A 25,294-nucleotide genomic window follows, 5' to 3' on the forward strand; every position below is an offset into this window, starting at 1 on the left:
CAATGTCGGCGTAATTTCAGAAAGCTCGTCGCCAAGCCGTGGCGGTTATCAAGATGCACGTCACAATACACCCGCGAGACACCGCTCGCAGTAGCATAACTAAACAAAGCAAAACTGTAAATCTAAAAATGTCCTTAATCTATGCGTTTAAACACTGCATCTACCTTCGTCTGGTGGACATTAGCGTAGCAGCCGGAAAATGCGCAGAAAGAGTGTCGCTTTTTGATTGCGTCACCACTGATCGCTCGATACACGAGGGGTAGGGGAACAAGTTTATTTCAGCTAATGAGATCTGCTTCTCAAATTAAACCATGGTAAGTAACCTGTAACTTTGTGACAGCAACTCCACGGCTGCTTTGATAGCTTGTGTCCCCTTTAAGCATAATATTTTGTACATTATTAACAAGGCGTGAACGGTTTTTAACAGGCAAGCCACTGTGCTAAGTTAGCTAGCCTAGCCTAATGTTGAGTAAGCTATGTCTACATACAGTGCTAGCTATAGTGAATATTCGTGTAAATATATTATTCCAAAAAGCTGCGACCATGAGTGTAGCCTGAGTTTTAGTGTAACCTTAGAGCCTGTGACAGCATTGTGTTGTTGTGTTGCTCCCCTAACCATCCACTAACACATTCACAGTGATTTCCTCGCCCGCTTCCAAGCAATATAAACTGTTAAGTTTTGATTTATGTTCTAAGCAGTTCTGTGTGTGTGTTCTATGTAGGGGAAGCAGAAAACAAAGAAGTTTGCTGCAATGAAGCGAATGATCAATCTGAAAGATCATAGAATGTGAGTCCTGTTTTGTTCTCTGTTGAGCCAAAGTTACCCCTGGTTTAACCATCTCCTCCATCACTTGAAGTTTAATAATCTAACTGACACATTCAATCTAGCAGAACAAAATAATTACAGGTGAAATGTGGACTATTCAAGACTTATAAGTCCTTGTTTGTTTTGTAGAAAAGAGAAAGATCGAGCCAAAGCAAAAGAGAAAAAGAAGAAAGATCCCTCAGAGCTTAAGGAGAGAGAAGTGTAAGTTTTGAACACAAAATGGATGATAAATTGGTTGACTGCTCATTCGCAACTTAATTTCCTTTAACTCTTTGTGCAGGCCAAAGTACCCATCATGCCTGTTCTTCCAGTACAATACTCAGCTTGGTCCACCGTACCACATTCTGGTTGACACCAATTTCATCAACTTCTCCATCAAGGCCAAACTGGACATTGTTCAGTCTATGATGGACTGTCTCTATGCCAAATGTAAGTATAATTGTCTAGTGGAAAATATGAATGATGATGATGATTATCTTATTATAATGACTCAGCATGTTATAGTCTAATGAAGACATAGTAATTATTTTTTTCTGCAATCTTATCCTATCCAGGTATCCCATATATCACAGACTGTGTAATGGCTGAGATTGAAAAACTTGGAATGAAGTACAGAGTTGCACTCAGGTACAAGATACTTATAAGATAGCACTGGGGACACAAACCAATTGAAATCATTCATAAATAATATTTACTATAACAATTTGTTTTTTTGTTTCTTTTTTTTTTTTTTTTTTTACAGGATAGCCAAAGATCCAAGGTTTGAGCGCCTGCCGTGCACACACAAGGGGACATATGCCGATGACTGTTTAGTCCAAAGGGTAACACAGGTAATATATTTTTCTGTACTGTTTTCTGTTCTGTTTTCTGTTGGCACACAACGTGGAAAACAATGCATCTACATAAGGTGGATTATAGTTGCATTTCTAGTTGGAGATCGCTGATACACATTAGACTAACTGTCAAATTGGTTACATTGTCCCTCATGTTAGGAAGAAACAAAGTGCTGCCACTGAAGGTCCATTTAGGAAAAACAAGTCCACAGACTAAAAGTAAAAAGAGCAAAATATATGTAGCCCAACTGTAAATTACTTGACTAGAATGTAGAATTAGCAACACATTAGCCTCATACATCTAGTATGACGGTTAGCTTGGTTCAAGGTAAACTGATCGCAGAACCTAATTCACAATCTAATAAAAGAGTATTGCGGTTAACGCTGGTGGAAGTGTGCAGAATACTCACTAAACAGCTGGTGGCAGAGCTGTCATCCTATCATTATAGTGTGTTAACAAATGTTACATAATGTTGTTTAGTTTTGGTACTGAAGGGCAGATATAACTTACATAAAAATATTTCCACAGCACAAGTGTTACATCCTGGCTACTGTGGACAGAGATCTAAAGAGAAGAGTTAGGAAGATCCCTGGAGTACCCATCATGTACATCTCAAACCACAGGTATACCACAAATAAATATTTGCTTTTTGTTTGTGCGCCTTTTTTTGCACAACTTGTGAAACTTTGTTCTGGAGTCAGCTTGATCAAAAACACATCCTTTTTTTCTGTATTTTTAAATGCAGGTATAACATTGAACGGATGCCTGATGACTACGGTGCTCCAAGATTTTAATATTACAGCTGAGCTGGACCTGTAAATGGACCGATGTTTCCCTTGTTTTCCTCTTATGTATATTAAAGAATATTGTTAGATTTTGAAGTTTGATTTATTGGAGGATGATGTTGTGTGTGTTTGATGTAACTGAAAATTACTTAAGGTGTTGTTTTTCTTATATAATATTTTGTTTCTGGAATAAACGAGTTGTTGCAATGCATGTCCTGTTCAGTCTTCAGTTTTTTTTCAACAGCCCCAAGTGTGTAAAGGTCTGTATTCTCTACATGAGCAGAGATGGTTATTTATTATGAGAAAAATACCACACTAAAGCAATTTTAGGTAAATATTTTACATTGTTATGTAGCTTTTTAAGATTCTGTCTTCTTAATTATCCTGTTTGGAGGTCCTTAATGTAACTAAAGTGGAAATGTGTTTTATTACTTGTTTAATTCCCTACAATGCTAATTGATTAGTCATTAGTCTAGTTGAACCAGAGAATTTTGTTATTTAAACTTACAATACAATATTTTGGCATTTCCATGTAAATAAACTTGTCTTTTTGTTACATATAGTTTTCATTCGAATGTTTTTAATAATTTCCTTTCTTGACCCTCACACTACTGCACGATAAACTACAGGCCCGGCTGAGTAAATTGAAAACATAAGCCCAGAATGATGCGTACCGGTAATAACCCAAAAAAACAAACAAACACTTGAACATGTCAGTTTGACACCTCGCGAGCAGCACCTGAATGCAGCATTTGTCACGGCTGAGATCATCCGCTAAGTACGGAGCATGCGCAGTACGCGGATGCCTGGGAGTGTCTGAGCGGCTCGTTGGACGTGAACCCAACCCGCAGTAACTGAAGCCGAGAAGAGCATCTGCATGAACAATGAACCGGCTGACTGGGAAGGAAATAATGTGGTGAAGCGGACATGAACTGGACGTTTATCAAGAGTGTCGTGTCGGGATTGTACAAGAGCAGGGATTTGCTGGACATCTGTGGTGTGAATGACCTCTAACGGTACAGGGAATTTGTAATTTCTAGTACTTTGTTGTCTGCAGAGTCAATCCTCTTAAAGACTGATAGTGTTATATTGGCGGGCTTGTGTTCGCTTGTTGATGAACATTCACAGTACCGTCAGTATAACTGGCTGCATATCTAAAGGTTGAATGTCTTAATCTGAACATCTTTATCAGTAGCTGATTATTTGATGGCCTGTGGTCTATTAAATTTTTTACCAAAGTGCTAAATAGTTGCTGCAAAGTCAGTTCTTAATTCAGTGTTTTTTAGTCCACTAATTAAATCATTGCTTCTTATTCACCTGCTTCAACCACAGAGGTGTGTTTTAATTCACACCTTTACATTTAGGACACTACTGCATTGACTCACAGAGATACTGGTGGCAGACAAAGCTGCTGGATGTCATGAGTTGGCCATCTGTTGTGGGAACCTACTTAAACCTGCAAGCAGATTAATAACCAGTGAAAGGGTCCGAGGCATCAGTCAGGACATTTCTGTGCCAGGACTTCCCCGTGGAGCAGGAGGAGATGCTGAGGGCCACCGTGGGCTTGGTGGAGGAGAGGGATGAGGAGCAGGAGGACGAGGGCGAAGAAGAGTTGAGGGACGGAGGGGTGCCTTTCTATGTGAACAGGGGAGGCCTCCCGGTGGATGAGGAGACTTGGGAGAGGATGTGGCGCCATGTGGCTCGAATCCACCCCAACGGCGAAGCTTTGGCAAAGGAGATCCGGGGTGCCACTGACCTGCCCAAGGTAAAGTGTTGAACATGTGAAGCTGATAATACTGACTTGCCAGTACTCTGCTCTTCACTTTAACCATGTGGAACTTAGTGGAGAAACAATTTACACCCATGTGTTATGGGAAAATTTTGAGTTACAGTGTTACTCTCACATAACTGACAGAAACACAGACAGCCATGTGCCTCTAAAACCACTATGAATAATCCTCTATAAATGATTATTTTTGCCGATTTTTTTTTTTTTTCAGTGTAATAGAACACAGTGGTCGCATTGTGCAGATTTCCCTGCACAGTCCATTTGCCAGCTATGGCTGTTAAGACACAGAGGAATGATACCTTTCATTCATTTCTCAAGAGAGTGATTTAAGAGGAATTAAGATACTTACACCATTAGTTATACTGACTCCAGAAGAGCATAGAGGTCAAACAAGACTACATTCTCCAGCTGCAGCTGTGAATATTAGGATTGTATGATGGCAATGCAGTTGTTTGGCTCCTCTGTCCCACAGATTCCAGTACCGAGTGTGCCTACATACCAACCTACCACCACTATCCCACAGCGCCTGGAAGCCATACAGAAATACATCAGGGAATTGCAGTATCCTTTGGCTGCTTCGAACCAAAACAATAATTATAGTGGATTTTAAATATTTTGCTCATATGTCACTTATAAGATATGTTTTACTCACTGATCTGACTCAAATTGATGTCAGAGTGTATAGCACTAGGAAAAAAAGAAGTGTAACACTTACAGACTTTTTGTTAAACCCACTGACTCACTGTTTTAGCACACTTTGACAGATATGGGCCAAACAGGAGAAAGTAGGCCACTGTAGATACTATATTCTATATTAAGCAAAAGCTTGATTTCCAGTCAGAGCAGACATTCATCCATAATTAACCAACAACCTATGAATATCACAAAGCACTTCATGTGGTTGTCTCTCCTCCTCACTGAATGCAGCAAAGTGCTCTCCCCAGGCAGCTTCACGACACTCTGCTATAGAATGACCTTAACTATATCCTACAGGTACAATCACACGGGAACACAGTTTTTTGAAATCAAGAAGAGCCGTCCTCTCACTGCGTAAGCCAACTTTTTTTTTTTTTTTTTTAAAAACATCAGTTTTAGACTCATGGAGCTTTACGGTCACACATGATTTCTTAGGGGTTTACCCAGCACATGCGTGTGGATCAGCTGTATCTCTGGTTTACCTCAGGGCTTTGCGAGTAGGAGCTAACATCACTCAATGGGGGCCTGGAGTGCACATTTCCTGACCTCACTTTATTAGATTTAGTAGCGCAGATTTAATTTCCCTGGCTCATGGAAAATGTTTTTGTTTGGCTGCATGAAATCAATAACAGTGTGTTCATGTCACTGGTTTACTGCAGTCACTGGTGTATCAGTCTCTTAATCCAGAGTTACATGCACTTGTTTGATTTTTCTGCACAGGTTGATGGACATTGCTAAGGAGATGACACGGGAGGCTCTGCCAATCAAATGTCTGGAGGCGGTGATCTTGGGGATGTATCTTTACAGCAATAGATCATGTTGCATGACGCTTTAGATGCCATGATGTCTTCAGATTGTGTTGTGTTTTAATGCTATAACTATGGCCGTGTGATTCTCCACATGGAAGCAGAAGGCTAACAGCAGGCTTGACAAAAGGAGCCAAATCTGTATTGATTAGACAGGATTTTTCCTGTTCATCCGTCCATTTCCTTGACCCACCTTCATTCAGTTACCTCACCAACAACATGCCGGGTGTGGAGCGCTTCCCCCTCAGCTTTAAGTCTCAGTTCTCAGGGAACCACTTCCACCACATCGTGCTGGGAGTTCACAGTGGGGGACGTTTCGGCGCGCTGGGCATGAGCCGGAGGGAGGACCTCATGTTCAAGCCCCTGGAGTTCCGCACGCTGATGGACTTGGTGCAGGAGTTCAACGGGGCCTACAGGGGCTACTGGCACACCCTCCACAAGGTCAAGATCGGCCAGTACGTGTCCCACGACCCTCACAGCGTGGAGCAGATAGAGTGGAAGCACTCCATACTGGACCTGGACAAGCTGACCAAGGAGGAGCTGCGGAAGGAACTGGAGAGACACACTCGAGACATGAGGCTGAAGGTACGGCTCAGTGGGGAAATGAGCAGGGAAAATCAGAGAAGACAGTTGAATAGTGGAGTTGGCAGCACAGAAGCAGACAGCAAATGTGGGAAAATTGCAATCTAAACATAAAGCAAATGTTTTTTCTCAAGTTTACATTTCTTTCTGATGTCTCACTTTGCAGCTGACACTAGTACAATTTGATCCCACACAGGACTAAAGACAATGACAAGAAATATAATTTGTCCTCAGCAGATGGACTGCCCTCCCTGACTGCTTATTAGGTTTCCTCTGACATGCTGCACACTGACACTGAGCTGACCTGCTATTTGACGAGCGATTTCTCTCAAACGATGCTCTTTCATCACCTCTCATGCTAACATAATGAAGGCGGCCTTGATGCTGAGCTCTGTGTATAGTATAATAAAACTAATGTGATGGCTTGACTCTGCTCTGCTGTGCTTCATGCATGGCCAGCTCAATCCATCAATAGCTGATCTTTTACACTGAGTGCTCTGCACAATCTCATTAAAGACGAGGGCAGATTTCATCCACCGACACTCACGCGGTACAGCGAGGACGTAAGCATAACTTGCCCATGTGGTGTTTTAAAGTGATTGGAATTTTTTCTGTTTCGCAGATAGGAAAGCCTGCGCCTCCCTCTCCCACCAAAGACAGGAGAAACAGCATGGGTTCACCCCACAGAGGGCCGAGCAGTCCCATCCGCAGGATCAGCCGCGTTGAGAGACGGTATGATTTATCATGTGCTCTGGATAATTTAGTTCTTCACTAAAAATACAGGCACTTTAACCATTTGTCGTCACTGGAAACTACTTGGACTGCAGATGTCTCATGATCTAAGGCGAAGCAGAAGTAGTTTCTGTATTAGTCACAGTTTCCTTCTTGTTTGAATAAAACTTATTGTCTTGTCTCACACTGGTGTTTGTTTTGTTGCAGTCCCTCCGGAGAGAAGAAGGTCTTGGAACAAAAACCATCCGCAGACATGAACGGATACCAGATTCGAGTCTGAAGAAAGACTTTTTTGGTTTGCTTGTGAAACTTAAGGTACCACACAATTGTCTCATGAGGCCATTGATTTACTCTAAGGCTTAATTCTTTGTCCACATTGGCCTGTTCACGGGATGCAGCGTTGAATGGGTCACCAGCAACTTTTCCTCCCAAAAACAAATGCCTCATTCTGCTTTCTGATGTCTGTGTTGTTAGAGGCTTTTTTTCTTGGAGCAGTTACTGTGCTTAGTAATTGGTGCTGGCAATGCTCCCAAATGATTAAAAAAGGGTCAAAAGTGCAGTAATTTGTAAACATTTTTAAATAAGTTTTGCGTACACGATGTGAAATATGTCGCTTCCCTGAAGCCGGGCAAAACTACCACTCAGTGTAAATGTGCTACTAGACATATCATAGGTTTTGTGGTGTTGTTACGTTCAACAAAAGCTCTTAAGGCTTGTCTGCAATCTGTATTGGCGTACTGTAAGTGTGCAAATACATGTAATGTAATTTTAACTCCACTTAGGCTCTGCTGGGCAGCAAGTGCTTGTGTAGTGACTAGTTTGTAAACCACTACCCCTCGTGCCTTGTACGACAACTCAAAGAGAAGAAAAACACTTTTTTATATCCAATCCATTACTGTCATTTTCTCACTAAACACAAAGCAGTGTCATCTCTGCTCTTCCAAATTACTCTGAAGTAAACTGTGTGACAGTTAAATAACCAGATGCTAGCATGTTTAGCATGGTATTTACCTTAAAGATATGTTGACTGAATATGGGATTGAATACATTGTATACCTAAGTATATCTCAGTGTAAGACGGCTGTTTGCTGAATATAAAATCTTTCAGTGAACCAAGACAGTTATTAAGGTGACTCATGGTAATGCAGCTGACTGACCTCATCTGCATATAATGTAGATGTAAATTATTAAGTCAGTGTATATGTACTGTATAACTGCTTTTATTCATATATATATATATATATATATTATATATATATATATATATATATATATATATATGTGTGTGTGTGTGTGTGTACACATTGTTTCTAACTATTATTTGTAGCAACTTGATCAAATATGTCACTTGCCTTAAGTGGTATCCAAGCAACTGACTTCCATTTAAGCAAAGGTGTAAGGACGTTTGTTTACAGCACTTTTATCTGCATTTTGTAATTTTTTTTATCTGAAATGGTCATTTTATACTTCTTTCAGTGTTCACTAGCAGACCACTAAATATTTACCACGCACTGTTCTGAATATGTTGCCACAGCCAACATTTTTACGTGTACACTCGATGTCGTCCATTTTCATTTCAATATTCTCTAACACAGTCGTTTTGTACCAAAAAAACTGTTGATTTACAGGATCACAATAAAGTGTCACCAAAATCGTGGCAACTCAGTTTTGTATTATGTATTTAATTGCCTTGCCCCTTTTTCAAACAGCCTACATCCCAATAAATCCACAAATGAAGTGGTTAGCTATTATTAGTTGTTTGGGTGTCAGGCAGGGAGTGGCGCCAGTTTTCTATCAACCAATAGTTCAAACTGAGCACAGGGTGTCCTCAGCTTTTGGCACCATGGCAGATGATGACGAGAGTGGACTGAAGAGATCTCCAAACACTACCCCTGCTGGGTTTATACAAAGGAAACTCAACGCCAACAACTCTATAAAAGGGAAGCATAACCCTCAGTCACACTAAGTGGGACACTTTCAACATGTTTTATATCCCAGAATATTGCTCAGGCTAGCATTTCCAATGGAAAACCTACACTGACCAAAGTAAGATGGATATTGTGAAACATTATTATTCCATTCTTCATATTGTCTTGGTGTTGCCAGTGCTTTCTGAGCTTAGATAAATAATTGTGGTAGTATGCTGGCAGCGTGTGTGTTTTGTTCTCATGATGAGGAATCCTGCTGTTTAATGGATCCCCGAGTCCACCCCACAGCACAGCAATCAGCTAATAAGGTTTAATGGCTGCTGCATTCAATGAAAACCAGTCAGCGAGGAACCACTTTCATGCACAGGTCGACAAAGTACCTTTGAGAGAGCTAGGGCGGCATGTAAGGTAAAATACTGTCGTGTATTACTGTGAAATCACGTGAGAGAGTGGTGAGATATGTGCAAGCAAGCTGCTTAAAACAAGGGATTTGTTAATATTGTGGGAGTCAGTGCTGAAGTTCTTGATAAATTATGAGGAGATAAAAGTCTTGAAAAATATAAACAAATCACTTTGCTCCCTCCCTGTGGATTCCAGATGTCAAACACTTTGTCCACCAGTATTTGTAAGATATGGAAACAGAAGGCATAATGACCTATTTGGAAAGAAAACCCACTGACCTATTTTGTTTACTTGCATGCCTCAGGGGTGAGTAAAGACACACACAATCTGGTTTTGCCATGTGTTAAAGAGTTCAAGTCATGGACGATTGTATTATGACAAATATATTTACATAGCTCACACTGACAAGAGTGAGTGAGAAGAGAGCGAAAGTGAAGACATTCTTCTGACGGGACACAGACGTTCTATAGCCCACACATAACACAAAGCTCCCTCACTGCGCCCCGTCATGCATGAGCACTCAACTATCTACATGAATTATTCATTCATGCATCAACCAGACACACACAAGCAAACATCTTCACCATAACAAACTGAGTGCCTCAGTGAAGTGGGATGGGAAGGACAGAGCCAACATTCAGGTCACAATCTTAAGCACAGGATACACAGGGAGTCTGACACCAACCTGAAGATTTAAAGCTAAGTGGATGCATTTAACCCTGCTGCATCATAAATCCACAAAGGAACTTTAAATTCTTATTTCAAGCCTTGAGGCACATGTGTTATTTTGCTATGATCAAAAATCATGAAGCAGTCGCAAATTAGTGGAAAACATTTATTCAATATTTCTGCCATCTGAAAAAATAGAACTGGCTCGTAATCAGAGAAATCTAATTCTCATTTCAACCTGAGGTTTAAAATAAATTAAAATGTGACAGAGCACTTATCAACAAAATGAACAGGTCAGTGTATTATCACACCAAAAAGAAAGCAATCACTGCCTTCATTTTTAAAAATGAACAATTACATCACCGCAAATAAGATTTGTCATATCTCACTCATGGCTCATCATTTATCTGATGAAAACCATGTGGAAAGAGACTGAATTTTGGCACTCATTATTTTTCCTGGCCCTTTTGAACAAAAAATATTAACTTCAATTCGCTTCGAAAACTATGATCCACTGTTGCCAGGACTGAACCACAAGTATGGTATTTGTACTAATAAAAACAAAAACCAAATGTGTGTGGAGCAAAACCTGAATCGTTTGAACGGAAATATGCTTATCCTGTGACGTCCATCCTGCTGAGGTCACCCGCAGTCTTTCCTATCATGCAGCGTTCAGGTCCAGCTGGAATTTGGCCACGAGACTGAGATGGTCAGACGGGAATACGTGATTGGGTAGGCCTTTCATCGACCACAAGACATCCTCTGATAGGAGGGAGAGACTACCGATCAACTTCAGACCCTCGCTCGCAAAGCTGCCACCAGCTACGGAGAAGAAAACAAAAAACAACCCGAGTTATTTAAAGAAGCAAATGATTCATCCAGAGTTTCATGTCAGGTGTTCATACCTTTTGGATCAGAGGTTGAGATGCGTCTCGGGGAGTAGAAGATGTAGTCGACAGTGGCTCCCACTTCAGAGTGCAGGGTTGTGACTTCTGAGGCACCAGAACCTGGGAGAATATGTTTGTAGACCGACTCCAGGTCTAACTGATGACTGATAGTGTGTCTGAAACTGTGACACAAAATGTACAAGTAATATCACATGGTATCAAAGCGGTAAGAAGCAGTGACAGCTGCCCCATCAAATGACATTATGACAAAAAAACTGCAGGGAAACTGACCTTTTATCATAAAGCTGATTTCCCCTTGAAGCATCTGTGCACAATAAGAAGACACACATTTAAAACATTACAGTATGGAAATCAGTCTTTTTCATTGGTGGAACTAGTATAAGCATATGTTGCTGTGTCAGTATTGTACAAGTGTACCTGGTGTGTTGTCAGTCACGCCCGGGATCAGCATCAGGTCCGCAGGACGGACACATGCAGCTGGACAATAGCGCAGCTGCAGCATAAACTCATGGCTGTACTGACATTTCCCCACACAGAGAGGAACTGAAACATATAAGACCTGAATTCACTCCTTGGGTAAAGATCACAAAAATAACAGTGTGTACAAATCACAGTGTGACTTTAAACACTGACCTGATTTCTGACTCTGGCTCTCGAGTGCGTCCTCGACAGAGGCGTACTGGCAGTTGTCATTGATTCCCAGACAGCTGGGCCACAGGGGAGCAAACAGTCTGTGACAGTGGGTTCTGTAGGACAGGTCCTCTTGACCTGATATCTTTAGGACATGGTGAATATATACATGAATACAGAGGTAACTGCTGTAAGCATCATGACAGAAAACATGAAATAAAGAGCCTAATAAAGCTATTAAACACAAGTTCTTTGTAGTGTTTCAGTCTCACCATCCATGCTGGCAGACCCTGGTAGTAGAGCTCCCCGGTGGTGATCAGCTGATACAGGGGCATGTGTGGGACTGAATTAAAGTCTCCGCACATCACAACGTTACAGTGTTCACCTTTGGCCTTACAGGACTTGACTGTGCTGTCGATCTCTGCCAGCATTATGGCTAACTGAGCCAGCTTCACGTCACCCCTCCTGGGGTTGAAGAGCAGGTGGGTGTTGGCCACACAGAGGAGCGGGCCCTTCGCCTTGGCTTCAGACCCCTGGGTGACCACTGGCTGAAGCAGCAAAACAATGCCCACGTTGTGCCGGTCCAGCAGCTCCGTGTCAGGCCTGAAGAACTCCAACGGGGTGACTGATACCTCTGAGAAGCAAGTGCTTCGATAACAAGTTGCGCAGCCATCTGTCTTGGTTCCTGTACGCCGCTTGTACACACAAGTGTAACCTAGAGCAACAACATGAAAACAAAATTTGTTATATCTTTATCACAATATCCCCCAACATGATTGTACCACTGTTTTCTTTCAGACAACCTACCCATCTGACAAAGGACTGGATACAGGCATTCATGGTAGTGGTTCTCCTGAACCTCTTGGAGACACAGAATCTAGAGGAGAGGACACACACAAGTCATAAGCGGTAGCTAAATTAATCTGAAGACAAAAAAAATCCATTTCACTCACATCTGGTGCCCATTTCAGTATTTCCTCTAGGAGCAGGCTGCACCGGTAGTTCCAGTCCAGCACCTCCAGGGGACAGTGCATGTACAGGTCCTGGTTTGCCTCCAGTAAATCCTGAGCAAGGATGTTGTAGGACATGACAGTGAAGTCCATCGACGCCTTTGCGAATGGAAAGGGTATGAGGGCAGGCTCTGCTGCAGCGGCATTCTCATCCATCTCCTCCCATACTCTCCACATTACTGGGTGAAAGACAAGCACATATATACAGGTCTGTGCAAATGAACAGCTGGATGTTAAACTACTCACATGACAAATGTCACTACAATGGAAATATTACAATAGGGAAAAAATTCTGACATTCACCTTCAAAGGGAACTGTCGGCTCTAATGTAGGGTAATAGCTCAGGGCAGGAAACTGCCACAGTGGGCACTGCACTTCTTCAGACAAGCCAGGTCCTGCAGGGAAGTGCCAGCCAGTTTGTGTATCATGCTGCTCGTTGAAGTTAAGGTGGGTTTGAGTGTTAGAGAGAAGAGAAGCAAATACCAGATCAGAACTGCTTGCTCCACCATGCATTTCATCAGCAACGGGACCTACATATTCATCCCAGCACTCAGTTACTTTATCAACAGTTTCAAATGAAGGCACAGGCTCTTCCACACTTGATATCTGTATTTGTTTCTGCACTGAACAGGAAGCTTCTTGTATGCTGTCCTCAGCTGGAGTTACTGACTCTGCCATGGTGTGTATCTGTACTTGCTGCTGAACTGGACAGGCAGTTTCTTGTGTGCTGTCATCTGTCTGCAGGCACTTTAACTGTGCCCCAAGTGCTTGTACTGGACTGGTATCCTCAGTTGGAGAAATAATTGCATCCTCTGTGTTTTGCTCCCTAAGCAGCACCACGTGGATATCCTCTTGTGGGGGAACTTTCACTTTGTGTTGTTGCATCTCACTCATTATCTTTACAGCTTTATTTTTAGTTTCTTCACGCAGGACAGCCACAAGCTGTTCTTTGTCCGTGTGGGTTCTTGGATCATCTTTTTCTGGGCTTTGCTCTTTCATCCTTTCTTTCGTTTCTCCTTTGGTCCCACTGCTTGGGCTGAGCCACTGGTCCAGCAGGGTTGTCTGAGACTGGGTGAACCTCCTGGTTGTGACAGCACCACCATCCCATACTGCTGTGCCATTAACCACTGCAGGAGAAAGACCCTTCTTTGGGGGCTCTGTAAAACAACATTAGCGTAAGAAAACAGCGATGCATTTATATTAAGCTTTAAACAGTGACAAGACAGACCGTTTAAAATGCCACGTATCGGTCTAACTTAACACAAAGTACAGCAGCATAACACTCCCGCGTGGTGACGTTCCGACGTCACAGGGGGGCGTCAAAAGCTCAAAAACAGGTGCAAACACGTTGCCATAAGCTAAAGTTAGCTAAACTGCAATAACACGACACGTCCTGTGCCCCCGTTTTCACCCAGGATTAACTATTAGCGTTAGCTCACACTAAGTAACCACAAGAAACTTCACACGTCATATCGACCCTGCAATAAAAATGTAACTCTACAACTTAACAAAGACACCGTCAACAAAATGTCAAGACAAACTGCTCAGTCAGCAACGAACTAAACTTAACGTTAGCAACTGTTAGCTCCTCGCAGCTGCTCGGGGAAAACCCTCACATCCGATGCAGACACTTTAAAACACGCACACTTTTGTAAACGTGCTGTAAGATTTACCTGAGTCTCGACCGGTGAGGTACCGTGACAGTGGGTAGAGTGCATAAAACAACAGGGTGCCAATCATGTTTCTCGACTGAAATCAGCGCATGCGCGTTGTGAGGTTGTTAAAATGAAAGGTTATGGGGCACAAGTCAAATGTCAGTGGTGTAGTTTCTCAATGGGTGTGCTTGGTCTGAATATGTGCTAATGTGGCTTTAAAAAACACAGCATTCTACAGCATAACATCACATGTCCAATTATCACATATCACCAATTAAACAATATTTTACTACAATAATACAATACAATACAATACAATACAATAAAACTATATCATTTCACATACTGTGCCATGATATTCTTATAGTATGTTTTGCTTCTAGTTACTAAAAACAGAATACTGTAACCACATTGCAGCATAAATTGTTAATGTCACTACACATGACACGCTACCTGAGGGGTAGAATTACTTGATAGCCAGCACAGACCTATTTCAGTTTCACAGCAGTAGTCCACACAGAGCAACCAGGAACAAATGGACAAATAAACCAAAGATTGTGTTCTTTTTGTGTCTAGGAAATGGTTTCAAACAGGTCATAAACTCTGGCAGACTGCAATGTCTTCACTATCTTTCGAATCTCTCTGTTTAAAAGATGATGATTGTCCATCCCCAACTCAACCCCAAGGTGAGGAGGATGAGTTTGACACAGACTTGGAGTCAGGTAAGTACTCTAAATTTATTCTTGGACTAAACTGTGGTGTTCTTGGCAAAATACTGCTCTTAGTGTAAAGCTGGAAAGTCTTACAGACAGGACAGATGCTGTAAATTCAATATAGTTTGGTAAAAACAAAACAATGCAAAAAAATGGCTTCTTTGAAGTGATGCTTTAAAATATATGCTCACTATTCTATGTATAGGCAAGGGCCTGTATAGTGATACTCATGCTGTATGGGGTTACGTGTTTCCAGAAAAAGAGGAGAGCAACAAATCAGCTTCTATAGCTGAAGTGTACCTGCAGGCCTGCAAGCTAGTGGGTGTGGTGCCAGTCTCCTACTTTATACGAAACCTTGACTCCACAACCATGAACCTCACCCACCATGGGCTGGGACCTTTGGGATGCAAGGCACTTGCTATTGCTTTGGTGGTAAGTTTAGAATGCAAGTGTGTTTTTGAGTGTGACTTTATGAAGTAGAGAATTTCTAATAAAGTCTTTGTATTTAGACTGATATGCACATCAACACTCTGGAACTGGCAGACAATCACGTTCAAGCTGAAGGAGCCAAATACCTTGTGGAGATGTTGAGGGCTAATTTCACCATTCAGCATCTGGTATGTAGGATTGTAAACCCACCACTAGAGGGCACAAGTGCTTTTCAGGTGGTATTCCAAACTATGGAATCAGCATCTATTTTACTTTCAGGATCTGTCCAACAACCATCTGCAGTCTGCAGGAGCAGAATACGTGGCTAAAATGTTGCTGGACAACATTTCATTGAAATCGTTGAAACTTTCAGGTAACGTGCACATCAACACTATTTAACTGTACTGATATTAGATGGGAACAACACCATGAACTCAGTTCCAAGTACCCACCCACAGCTCACTGCACCTTTCAGGGTTGGAGGTTGAAAAAAGATTTCTCACACAATCTGTAAATTTTTCAACAGTGATAAGATTATTACTATTGTACATACAAACATATAATATTTTCTCAACAGGAAATGGATTCACTGATGATGATGCTAAATATTTTGCAGATTCCCTCTCAGTAAGTTACTGAAGAAAACATTAACCAAACTCCAGGTAGTTCATGTGTTTGTTTTACAATCAATACAAACATATTGATAATATTTTTTACATTTAGAGCAATTCCAGAATTAAGGAATTTGACCTGAGCCATAATGAGTTTTGCAGAAAAGGAGGGGAACATTTGGGACAACTGCTGGGTATGGTAAAATTCACCAATCATAATGTCTTTACAGATGTGATCCAGTGCACCACTTTACTTTAACAGTGTGATGCCATATCAAGAAAATGACCACAGTAGTAGATACAAGATCTGTATATTTTTCTCTGACTTTACCATCCATTTCTACAGCAAATAATGAAGGTCTGGAGGTACTGGACCTTAGCTGGAATCATCTCAGAATGAAAGGGGCTGTAGCTTTTTGTGCAGGACTCAAGGTATGGCTCAAAGAAATTCATTTGATCCCTGACCCGGTATTTAACATTTGATGAAATGTACTGTACATTTTCCATATTTAGGTGAATACAATGCTAAGACACCTTGACTTATCATGGAATGGTTTTGGGAATGAGGGCGCCCTGGCCATGGGAGAGGCCCTAAAATTCAACAACACTCTGGTGCACCTCAACCTCAGCAACAACCGCCTCACCAACGAGGGTGTCGGCATGCTGTGCAGAGGTCTTGAGTTCAATGACACACTCCGAGTCCTACTGGTGGGTGGACAAAGTTGTATTAAACCAACTCACATCATCAGTATGACTGCGGATACATTGTAAGATGATGCTTTATTCTTGTACTCCTGTAGCTGGCATATAACTCCATAACAGTAGAGGGAGCATTGGCCTTGGTTAATGTGGTGAAGAACACACCTAAAACTGCCTTGGAGGAGATAAACATGTGTGTGAGTGACTGGTGTGGCGCTGTCCTGCATCCTGATCTGAATATCCTGTCATGTGATTTGATCACAATTCAAACAAATCATATTATCTGTTAACAGCTGAGTTTTGTATTCATATTAATCAAGACGAGATTGCATTGTTTCTTTTTTTTCACCTTTTTACCAAGCAGAATGTGCTGGTAAATGAGAACTTTGTGCATCTGCTGGAGGTGACATGTCAGGAGCATCCTGGACTGGATGTACAGTATGGTGGGGTGGGAGGCTTCATCGCTAAGAAGCCACCAAAACGTGTCGATCCAATGAAAGTCATCCAGGTCTGTTAAGTCACCTAATGAGAATTAGTAAGCCTAAACATCTGAAATGAATGGTTACATTCCATCATTTTATATTAAAATGTAATGACATATTCATGTGTAATGTGTAATGAGTGTTTTACTCACACAATGTAGTTTGTCATATAACTGTAGTTGGCTGCATCTCCATCTTTGTTTGGTTCTGTATGTATTTAATAATTGTCAAAACATGTTCTGAATCTTTCAAAAGGATTATCTGGATCAACGCAAGTTGCGCCTGTGGGATTTCTTTCGGAACATTGACAAAGATGGTACCATGCGAGTCCCTGTCGCTGACTTCAGGAAGGCGGTGCAGGTTTCCAAATAAATGTTGATTAACTGAACCGTGTAGAGTCAGTGACATTTGCAGAAAGAACCACACTCATGGATTTCAGTGACAGAACACCATGGCTTTGCCCTCTGAGGTCATCCATGACGAGGCCTCTTCCAGTCCTGTCCTGCACAGCTGTTTCCTGATGCTGATCTTGACTGACATAAAGCACATAGAAAATCAATGAAGTCATACATTAAAGGACTTGTAATTCACTGATGCATTGCATGAAAAAGTAGATGAATAAATGACTCTTTGACTTTTTCTTTTTGTTGTGTAAAACCATGATAGCAATCAAGCATTCCTTTGGATCGATACCAGATTGAGGAGCTGATTCAGAGACTTGATCGTGACAGGACAGGAATGGTTGACTACAGGTAAGCACATCTCCTGCTGCTTGATTGTACTCTCAGATGGGACCTCTGAATTGCATCACAGAATGGACCTGCCCTGTTTAAGTTTTATTGCTGGAAAACATTGAGTAACAACCTTGCTGTGAATATTTAGAGTTGTCTGTTTTATCAGTGTTTCGGCGATAGTAGAGTTGAGCAAAGTGTGTTTTAGTTATCAGTTGGGAATTTGTCCAGATCTTCGCTTTGATTGACGCCTATAAAAATGATGTAAATTAGTTTGGTTTGACAAAGCAAATGTTGTCTGATGTTTCTGCGCAGGGGGTTGGCAGATACAAGGAAACAGATGATGAGAGATCACCGGCGCCAGCTGAGGAAGGTTGAGTCCCGTCAGAAAAAAGAGAAGCAGAAGAGTGACCGCATCCTCAAGACCTTCCAGAGCGCTGTGGAGGCGGTCACACCTCGCAGCTCCATGGTCATATCTCCAGGAGCTGCCAAAGAGGACTCGAGTGGCCCGCAGCAGTTTTCTGCCACCCCTCTCAGCTCGTGGCACCACATCGTCATGTCCAACAGCAGTCGCTATTCCGTCACCAACCTGAGCAGCGAGCACGTGCACCTGCCCATTCTGGGAGGCACCCCGTCGTACCGCGCAACCAGTTCCCTGGCAATGCGCTCCTTCTCCCAGCCCAACCTGCTGGATGACTCCCCACGCTCTGCCCCAGGAAAGTCCATCTCGGCTCAGGGTGTGCGCTCTGATCCAGAGATGGGCCACAGCAAGCTAAGCTCCGCTGCTAACCACCTGACCAGGTCCAGGCCTGCTCTCAACGCCAAGCAGCCAGAAGTTAAAGCCAAAACCAAGAAAATGAAGAAGAAGAAAACTAAGAAACATGTGGAGAAGGGCTCAAAGAAGCCTACTCACACTATCAAGTGACAGTCAAACTCTGTGTGATGCTATGAAATGTTATGATTGTTTTTGCCTGTCATCACTGGCTTATTTATTACTCACAATTATTAAATAAAGATAGATAGATTTTCATTATTTGTCTTGTTTCCAGTCTCTAAAGTTGGCAAATGCGCACAGTATATTCAGCATATCTTATTTTATTTCATTCAGTTTCATACTGGTATGAGATGAAACATTGGAGGAAACAAAACATCTCATAACACATGGGAACTCTGACAGACGGTATAGACACCACCCACCAATGATTCTTCCAAATCTGATGCACGCCCATGGATCATTTCTAACAAACATCCAGTATTTAATATCTGTTTACTGAAGATAACATCAAGTGTAATAACATGACACGGGTCTTGGCTGACAATGCTGTGAACCAGGACAGGTGCAACATCTTACAAGATATTGACATAGATACTGGCTATAAAACCCCTGAAGATTCAGCTGTCTCGATCATAAGCATTCTGACTGCACCAGAATGATCAGCACTCTGTACTTCTTTGCGCTGCTGAGCTCTGCGATGGCCTGGGGGGTATGTGTGGCATGACTTAGATCAAATGATTCATCTGTATTCTTTGAGGTTCTACTCACATTAGAGGGAAGCTGATCCACTGTGTGTTGACCCCTTTTTTCCAGCATGTAGGCCTGTGGAAAGAGCGGAGTGCGAGGAATGAGACAGAGGATGGAAGTGGGGACAGATGTGCCTGTGATGCCTTCCTGCCCGGTTCAACTTTTCCTTTAAGAGACCTGGTGGTGGTGGAGCAGACAGCTGTGGAGATCTACCACAAACTGGAGCTGGAGTTGGGCAAGGTGCTCTGACATATTGAAAGCATTTGCAATAAATGATGACATATTTTAGACAAACACACAAAAAAGCAGTGAAGTGTTTTTTCCTGATTTGATTTCAGCTGGAAAACTATGAGACCAAGCTGACAGAATATTCAGAAAAAATAATAAAGTTGACGGTGGAGGTTGAAAAAATTGAGAAGAACCCCGATGCCTACAATGAAGCTGACAAGGACGAGATTAAGGTGAAGATTAAGCAAGTGGAAGCTCTGGCTAAAGAGCTGCAGCTCTCCATCAGAAGCTCCACCACTATCTTCAGGTCACTGCGCGTGCAGGTACAGTAAGTCCTGAGGATGGCGGTCAGTGCATCACCAGACATCACACTGACAAACCATTCATTATCTTTCAGGTTACAGCCATGGAAGAGACCTTGACGAGGCTGGAGAAGACCTACGACAAGAATGTGGTTCTGGCGACCCGTCGAGAATACATCAAGGTGCAGATGCAGCTAGAAGAGTGCGAGAGACGCCACCAGGAGCTCTTCAACCCAAACATTGGTGAGCTCATTCACACTACTACACACATCTAAATATAAGCCCTCTTTGGACTTATTTCATTCATTTTCCTCTCTCTCTCTCTCTGTGTGTGTGTGTGTGTGTGTGTGTGTGTGTGTGTGCCTGCAGGGTCCTGTGCACACACTGGTATCATCAAGGTTGGCAAGCCCGTTGTGAGTCACCTGAATGCCCATCTAAATGCTGGCTATAAATTTGGAGGCTGGGGGAGAGATTCAAAGCCTGTTCCCGATAGAGAGTCTATGTATTGGTATTCTGGCTATACTAGCAGCTCCATTGTTGACATTAGGTTCTATACTAACTACAACAGTCTCATTTTGAGAAATCACTTCCAGCATCACAATTTACACAGCGGGTGGTATGGTACAGGGAACAATTTCATCATCCGTGACAATACCCTGTACTATCAGATCAACAGTCCCTTTGGGTTGGCTAAACTGAATTTCACTACCATGAGATATGAGTCCAGGGTGATTGCAAAGGCTAGCACCAGATTCTCTTATGCTAACTCTCCCAATCAAAACTTTGACTTTGCTGCAGACGAGACAGGCCTGTGGGTGACCTATGCTACAGCGGAGTCCAGTGGTCGGATGGTCATTGCTAAGATAAATGAGCCTTCTTTTGGGGTTGAGGAGGAATGGCAGACTAGTGTCTTCAAACCAGGGGTGAATAACGCCTTCATGGTGTGTGGCGTTCTGTATGCAGTCAGGACAGTAGATATCCAAACTGATGAAATCTTTTACAAGTACGACACCAGAACCAGACAGGAGAGCTACATCAGTGTTCCCTTTGTGAGATTCCAGGAAAAGTATTCCAACCTGGACTACAATCCCACTGACCAGAAGCTCTACATGTACAATGATGGCTACTATGTAAATTATCACCTGTGGTTTAACCACACAACTAAAGCCACTGTGGCGCCACCATATCGCCGGACCTAAATCATTATTTGTGATTTCCTTAGTTTAACATCTTAAAAATCAGACAATGATTGTATCATTCACCTTTCCTCTTGTAGTTCATGTAGTGCATCATATATCCTTCTTCTTGAATGCTAATAAATGAATAAATGACCTCAAGCATTACAAATGTGTCAGGTGTGTCCTTGCTTATGAATAGAGTGTGATATTTGCTGATTGCAGGAAATTACAGTATTATTACTATCTTAAAATAGTAATAATATTCAGATTTATAATGAAATAATCAACTTTAAAGCCCCATTTTTATTAATTAAATATCACTTCCATAAAGATCCATACAAAAGGAGGGATTTATTTTCTACTGTTAGATGACCATTTTTAGGCATATACAGTAAATGACAAGTAAATATATTCAGGCTTGACCCAAAATGCCAGATTGAAAGATCAATAAATCAAACTATCTTGAGTTTTGCTCTCTCAGTGCTTTTTAGTTTTTCTAACAAACCACAGACTCATTATAAGTCTGCAGCCACAGTGATGACTTCCCCAATTGACTAGCTTAATGTAGTGACACAATAAATAGCATTTGTTTTACAGTACAGCTGTGTAATCAGCCTTTTTCACAGAAGACATTCTGACATGTCACACAAGAGAAAAAAATAATTTAAGAATTAAAAGATGGCTGAATTCCATTTGGGTGTTTTAGTTTCAGGGTTCTGGTATTATGAGTGCTAGCTCTCTGTCACACTGTCATGACTCACTGGGCCTTTGAATAGAACAGTCACAGTCAGTGTTCTTAGTAATACCTGTGCTTTTCCCACTGTGACAAGTCAAAATTTTCTGCAGTGAAAAAAGCCTGATTTTGACCAATAAAAAAACTATATACCAAAGTGCAAAAATTATAAAATTCAAATCAAAAGTTCTACATCGTCATGTTCATAAATGTCAAGCTCTTCTCTTTCTCTATTTGATTTAATTATTATAATTTATTCCTTCATCTGGGCTGCTTGAAGTGAAGATGTGGGTGTGCATGGTGATCTTCTCTGATTTGACTCAGCATTTAATTCAGGAGTTGTTCTCTTGTGGCACAATATTTCCTTCTATGCACCATGCTGTTAAAAGCACCACCCAAGTCACATGTATAAGATTATGCAATAAACCATGTGGATGAAGAAGCAATACAAAAAAGCTGTTTGATTACTTAATTCAAAATGTAGTGAGAACTGACTTCTGAGGTATTGACTATAAAACAAGCACGATCTATTAAGTATGGTTAAATATTAATAAATCTGCTTTATTTGAATTAAATCAAATTAAATTACACTCTTGAGCCAGTGCAATACATATCTATCTGTGTCTACCTGTGAATATGTTGACTTCTTTCTACTCCTATATAACACATGCAGCACTCAGCTAACAGGCCATAAACATAACAAATAGTTGCTGGAGTTCACTACACATGGCATTTTCTCATCCACACCCTTATTATTATTATTATTACTGAGGGCAAACAAGGAACATGACCATTACAGGTTCCTTGTGAAAGAACATATGCGCTCGTGTGGAGCTCAGACAATAACAATGGGAGGAGATAAGGTGCCGGTGATGATCTGATAAGAGCTCCCTTTAAAAGTCCTCTGACTGAGGCTCAGAGGAGACACTTGAGAGGTGAACTGAGACACGATGCTACCAGTTCTACTCCTGCTAGTACCAGCCCTCAGTCCTGCTCTGGCCTGGATTGTAAGTGACTCTTACCTTTCTTAACTGAATAATTCAAATGTATTGTTCATTTATTACAATCAACTTTACTTATGTTATTTATTTAATTTTATTTTTTGGAATATTCAGCCAGTGGATGATTGGGAATCTGGCAATGTGACTACATCAGTGGGTGAGTCAGGTCAGTGTGTTTGTCACGTGTATGTTGCTGACACCACCTTCCCTGCTAACCGGGTTCAGCACATGCAACAAGTCAGCAAGGATCTGATCCTGGAAGTGGAAATCCAAATTAACAAGGTGCAGTAGGCCTTACCGGCAGAACAATGACTGAAAACATATGTTGTGGTAAAACATCACAACAGTGACGTATGTTGTCTTTCAGATGGTGAGCTATGAGGGTAAACTGGAGGTCTATTTGAGAGACCTGAAGGACCTGACGGTTAGAGTGGCTGTGCTGGAGAGCAGTCCTGATCAGTACATCAAACTGGAGTTTGAGCTGCTCAGGATTGAGCTCAGAGAGTTTGAGTCTCTGGTGTCGCAGCTCAAAGTCTCCCTCAACGCCTCCTCACCACTGTTCAACAGTCTGTATACAGAGGTGAAATAGCCATTTTTTAACCTAGTAGCAAAAAATGTGGCTTTCTTCACAGTTAGAATATTAGATTTTGGTTCCATTAATGTGTTTATTTCCAGATCCGCAACATGACACTCATCGTGAACCAACTGGAGACTTATGACAAGAGCAACCTGGAGGTGATCCGCTTGGAGTTTGCTAAGCTACAGAAGAAGCTTGGAGGACTGCCAGAGGCAGCATGATTTTATCAAGCCAGATATTGGTGAGTCAGCTAGTCAGAAGATGGTGGATAACAGTTTACACTGCCGGTCATTTTCAACATTTTTCTTTCTTTTTCAGGCAACTGCAATCACACAGGAATCTTGAGCATCGGCAAACCAACGGTGGTCCAGCTAAATGCTCATTTGAACTCAGGCTACCAATATGGGGGCTGGGGAAAAGACTCCAAACCTGTTCGAGGCTTTGAGTCAATGTACATCTATGGTGCATACACCAGTCCCTCAGTGTATGACTTCTATCTGTACTCTGACTATGAAAAGCTAATTCTGAGGTCTGCATTCAAACGCCATGACATACCAAATGGGTGGATAGGTGCCGGCAACAATTTCATTGTTCACAGAAATGCCATCTATTACCAGATCAACACACCTTTCAGTATGGCCAAGCTGAATCTGACCACTTCCACATACAACTACAGAGTGATCCCAGCCGCTAGTCAAAGGTTCTCATACAGTTACTCAGACAATCAGAACATGGACTTTGCAGCTGATGAAAATGGCTTGTGGGTAATGTACGCCTCAGGGGAGAGCGGGGGTAAAATTGTCCTTGCAAAGATAGATGAGAAATCTTTTGGCATTGCGGAGGAGTGGAACACCGGTGTGTTCAAACAACTGGCTGGCAATGCTTTCATGGCCTGTGGAGTGATGTACGCCACCAGGGCATTAGATGTGAACACAGAGGAGATCTATTATGCATTCGACACCAAGACCGGGAAGGAGAAGGACCTCAACATTCCCTTCCAGAAGTTCCAGGAGAAATACACCAACCTGGACTACAACCCCACTGATCAGAAGCTCTACATGTACAATGATGGCTACTATGTGTCCTATAGTGTGAGGTTTAATAAAAAATGATTCCTCCTCTTTGTGATCTACAGTATTGTGATTGATACAATTGATCTGCATTTATTCTTTGTCACTGGAGCTCTATAAAGCCTATGTAGTGTCATCCTCTGAATAAAATCAAACTGAAGCATTCAAATGATCTGACTGGCCTCCACTTTTTATGCATATGAATAGTACAATTACAAAATTAAGTGGCAATGACCAGGATCCAAGCAGATTGGGATCAATTGGACAATTGTTTCTGATGTAATTGTCAATAAAATGTGGTTTTCATGAATGCAAGCTAAAACTAGAATGCATTATTTTCTTAAGTTTCCTACCTTTTGATTCTTAATTCATATCTATATATATATATATATATATCATATGTTTCGTACTCATCCATCTACAAAGTTTTAGGATGTTTTACAACATCAAAGTCTATTCAAAAACTAACAAAGCGTGATCAATAATCAAAATAATCAAGGCTGTTTTGTACCTGGCAGGTAGCATGTTGTTTCTGTCTGTTGCTTTCCTAAATATAGATGTATGCAAAGTCCCTTGATTGTCTTTAAAGATCACGAGATCTATCTAGAGACATCTTGGTGTTCGGCTTAATATTGTTGAAAAAGATACAGAAAGCTTGTAGCTCTGCCTCTGACCCACACCAGAACAAACAGGCAGACACATTATTAATGTACCATCCTCACCAGATAATGTGTTATGATTTGGTTTTGTTCTTTCTTTTGGACC

At 41.6% G+C, this 25,294-nt stretch overlaps 6 protein-coding genes across 9 annotated transcripts; 5 read left to right on the top strand and 1 right to left on the bottom strand.

The window, feature by feature from the left end:
• Positions 1-199: 199 nt before the first annotated feature.
• Positions 200-2,656, top strand: fcf1 (FCF1 rRNA-processing protein). The gene is made up of 8 exons (XM_018690068.2): positions 200-314; positions 723-787; positions 956-1,027; positions 1,107-1,255; positions 1,381-1,453; positions 1,569-1,656; positions 2,189-2,283; positions 2,406-2,656. The coding sequence occupies exons 1-8, from the start codon at positions 312-314 to the stop codon at positions 2,452-2,454; spliced, it is 594 nt and encodes a 197-aa protein (XP_018545584.1). The 5' UTR covers positions 200-311; the 3' UTR covers positions 2,455-2,656.
• A 576-nt stretch (positions 2,657-3,232) lies between these two features.
• vash1 (vasohibin 1) lies at positions 3,233-8,715 on the top strand. Of its 4 annotated transcripts, none has more exons than XM_018690073.2 (8): positions 3,234-3,461; positions 3,810-4,210; positions 4,707-4,795; positions 5,228-5,284; positions 5,651-5,725; positions 5,940-6,321; positions 6,941-7,050; positions 7,258-8,715. In XM_018690073.2, exons 2-8 carry the CDS (start codon positions 3,989-3,991, stop codon positions 7,328-7,330), a joined length of 1,008 nt encoding a protein of 335 aa, XP_018545589.1. In that variant the 5' UTR covers positions 3,234-3,461; positions 3,810-3,988; the 3' UTR covers positions 7,331-8,715. The 4 variants fall into 4 exon arrangements, with proteins under 4 accessions (XP_050934116.1, XP_018545589.1, XP_018545590.1 ...); XM_018690074.2 differs by having other exon boundaries at positions 3,833-4,210; XM_018690072.2 differs by having other exon boundaries at positions 3,234-4,210.
• A 1,486-nt stretch (positions 8,716-10,201) lies between these two features.
• On the bottom strand, positions 10,202-14,393 carry angel1 (angel homolog 1 (Drosophila)). Its single transcript, XM_018690069.2, has 10 exons — positions 14,272-14,393; positions 12,901-13,755; positions 12,541-12,776; positions 12,395-12,464; positions 11,860-12,302; positions 11,591-11,732; positions 11,375-11,500; positions 11,228-11,261; positions 10,955-11,118; positions 10,202-10,871 (listed from the first exon to the last, which is right to left on the bottom strand). The coding sequence occupies exons 1-10, from the start codon at positions 14,336-14,338 to the stop codon at positions 10,711-10,713; spliced, it is 2,298 nt and encodes a 765-aa protein (XP_018545585.1). The 5' UTR covers positions 14,339-14,393; the 3' UTR covers positions 10,202-10,710.
• Positions 14,394-14,768: 375 nt separating this feature from the next.
• On the top strand, positions 14,769-18,945 carry LOC108892494 (leucine-rich repeat-containing protein 74A). Its single transcript, XM_018690070.1, has 13 exons — positions 14,769-14,975; positions 15,223-15,398; positions 15,476-15,583; positions 15,675-15,768; positions 15,973-16,022; positions 16,119-16,200; positions 16,353-16,438; positions 16,520-16,714; positions 16,807-16,902; positions 17,070-17,213; positions 17,443-17,547; positions 17,854-17,939; positions 18,234-18,945. Exons 1-13 carry the CDS (start codon positions 14,870-14,872, stop codon positions 18,841-18,843), a joined length of 1,938 nt encoding a protein of 645 aa, XP_018545586.1. The 5' UTR covers positions 14,769-14,869; the 3' UTR covers positions 18,844-18,945.
• Positions 18,946-19,293: 348 nt separating this feature from the next.
• On the top strand, positions 19,294-21,304 carry olfm4.1 (olfactomedin 4, tandem duplicate 1). Its single transcript, XM_018690071.1, has 5 exons — positions 19,294-19,402; positions 19,507-19,680; positions 19,779-19,991; positions 20,066-20,213; positions 20,340-21,304. Exons 1-5 carry the CDS (start codon positions 19,349-19,351, stop codon positions 21,167-21,169), a joined length of 1,419 nt encoding a protein of 472 aa, XP_018545587.1. The 5' UTR covers positions 19,294-19,348; the 3' UTR covers positions 21,170-21,304.
• Positions 21,305-22,784: 1,480 nt separating this feature from the next.
• olfm4.2 (olfactomedin 4, tandem duplicate 2) lies at positions 22,785-24,698 on the top strand. Its single transcript, XM_018690076.2, is given in 6 exon segments — positions 22,785-22,888; positions 22,997-23,164; positions 23,250-23,462; positions 23,558-23,653; positions 23,655-23,700; positions 23,778-24,698. Coding segments are annotated over 6 exon segments (1,374 nt in total). The 5' UTR covers positions 22,785-22,831; the 3' UTR covers positions 24,572-24,698.
• Positions 24,699-25,294: the final 596 nt, after the last annotated feature.

The sequence above is a fragment of the Lates calcarifer genome, linkage group LG19 (assembly GCF_001640805.2).
Source record: "Lates calcarifer isolate ASB-BC8 linkage group LG19, TLL_Latcal_v3, whole genome shotgun sequence".
NCBI lineage: Eukaryota > Metazoa > Chordata > Actinopteri > Centropomidae > Lates > Lates calcarifer.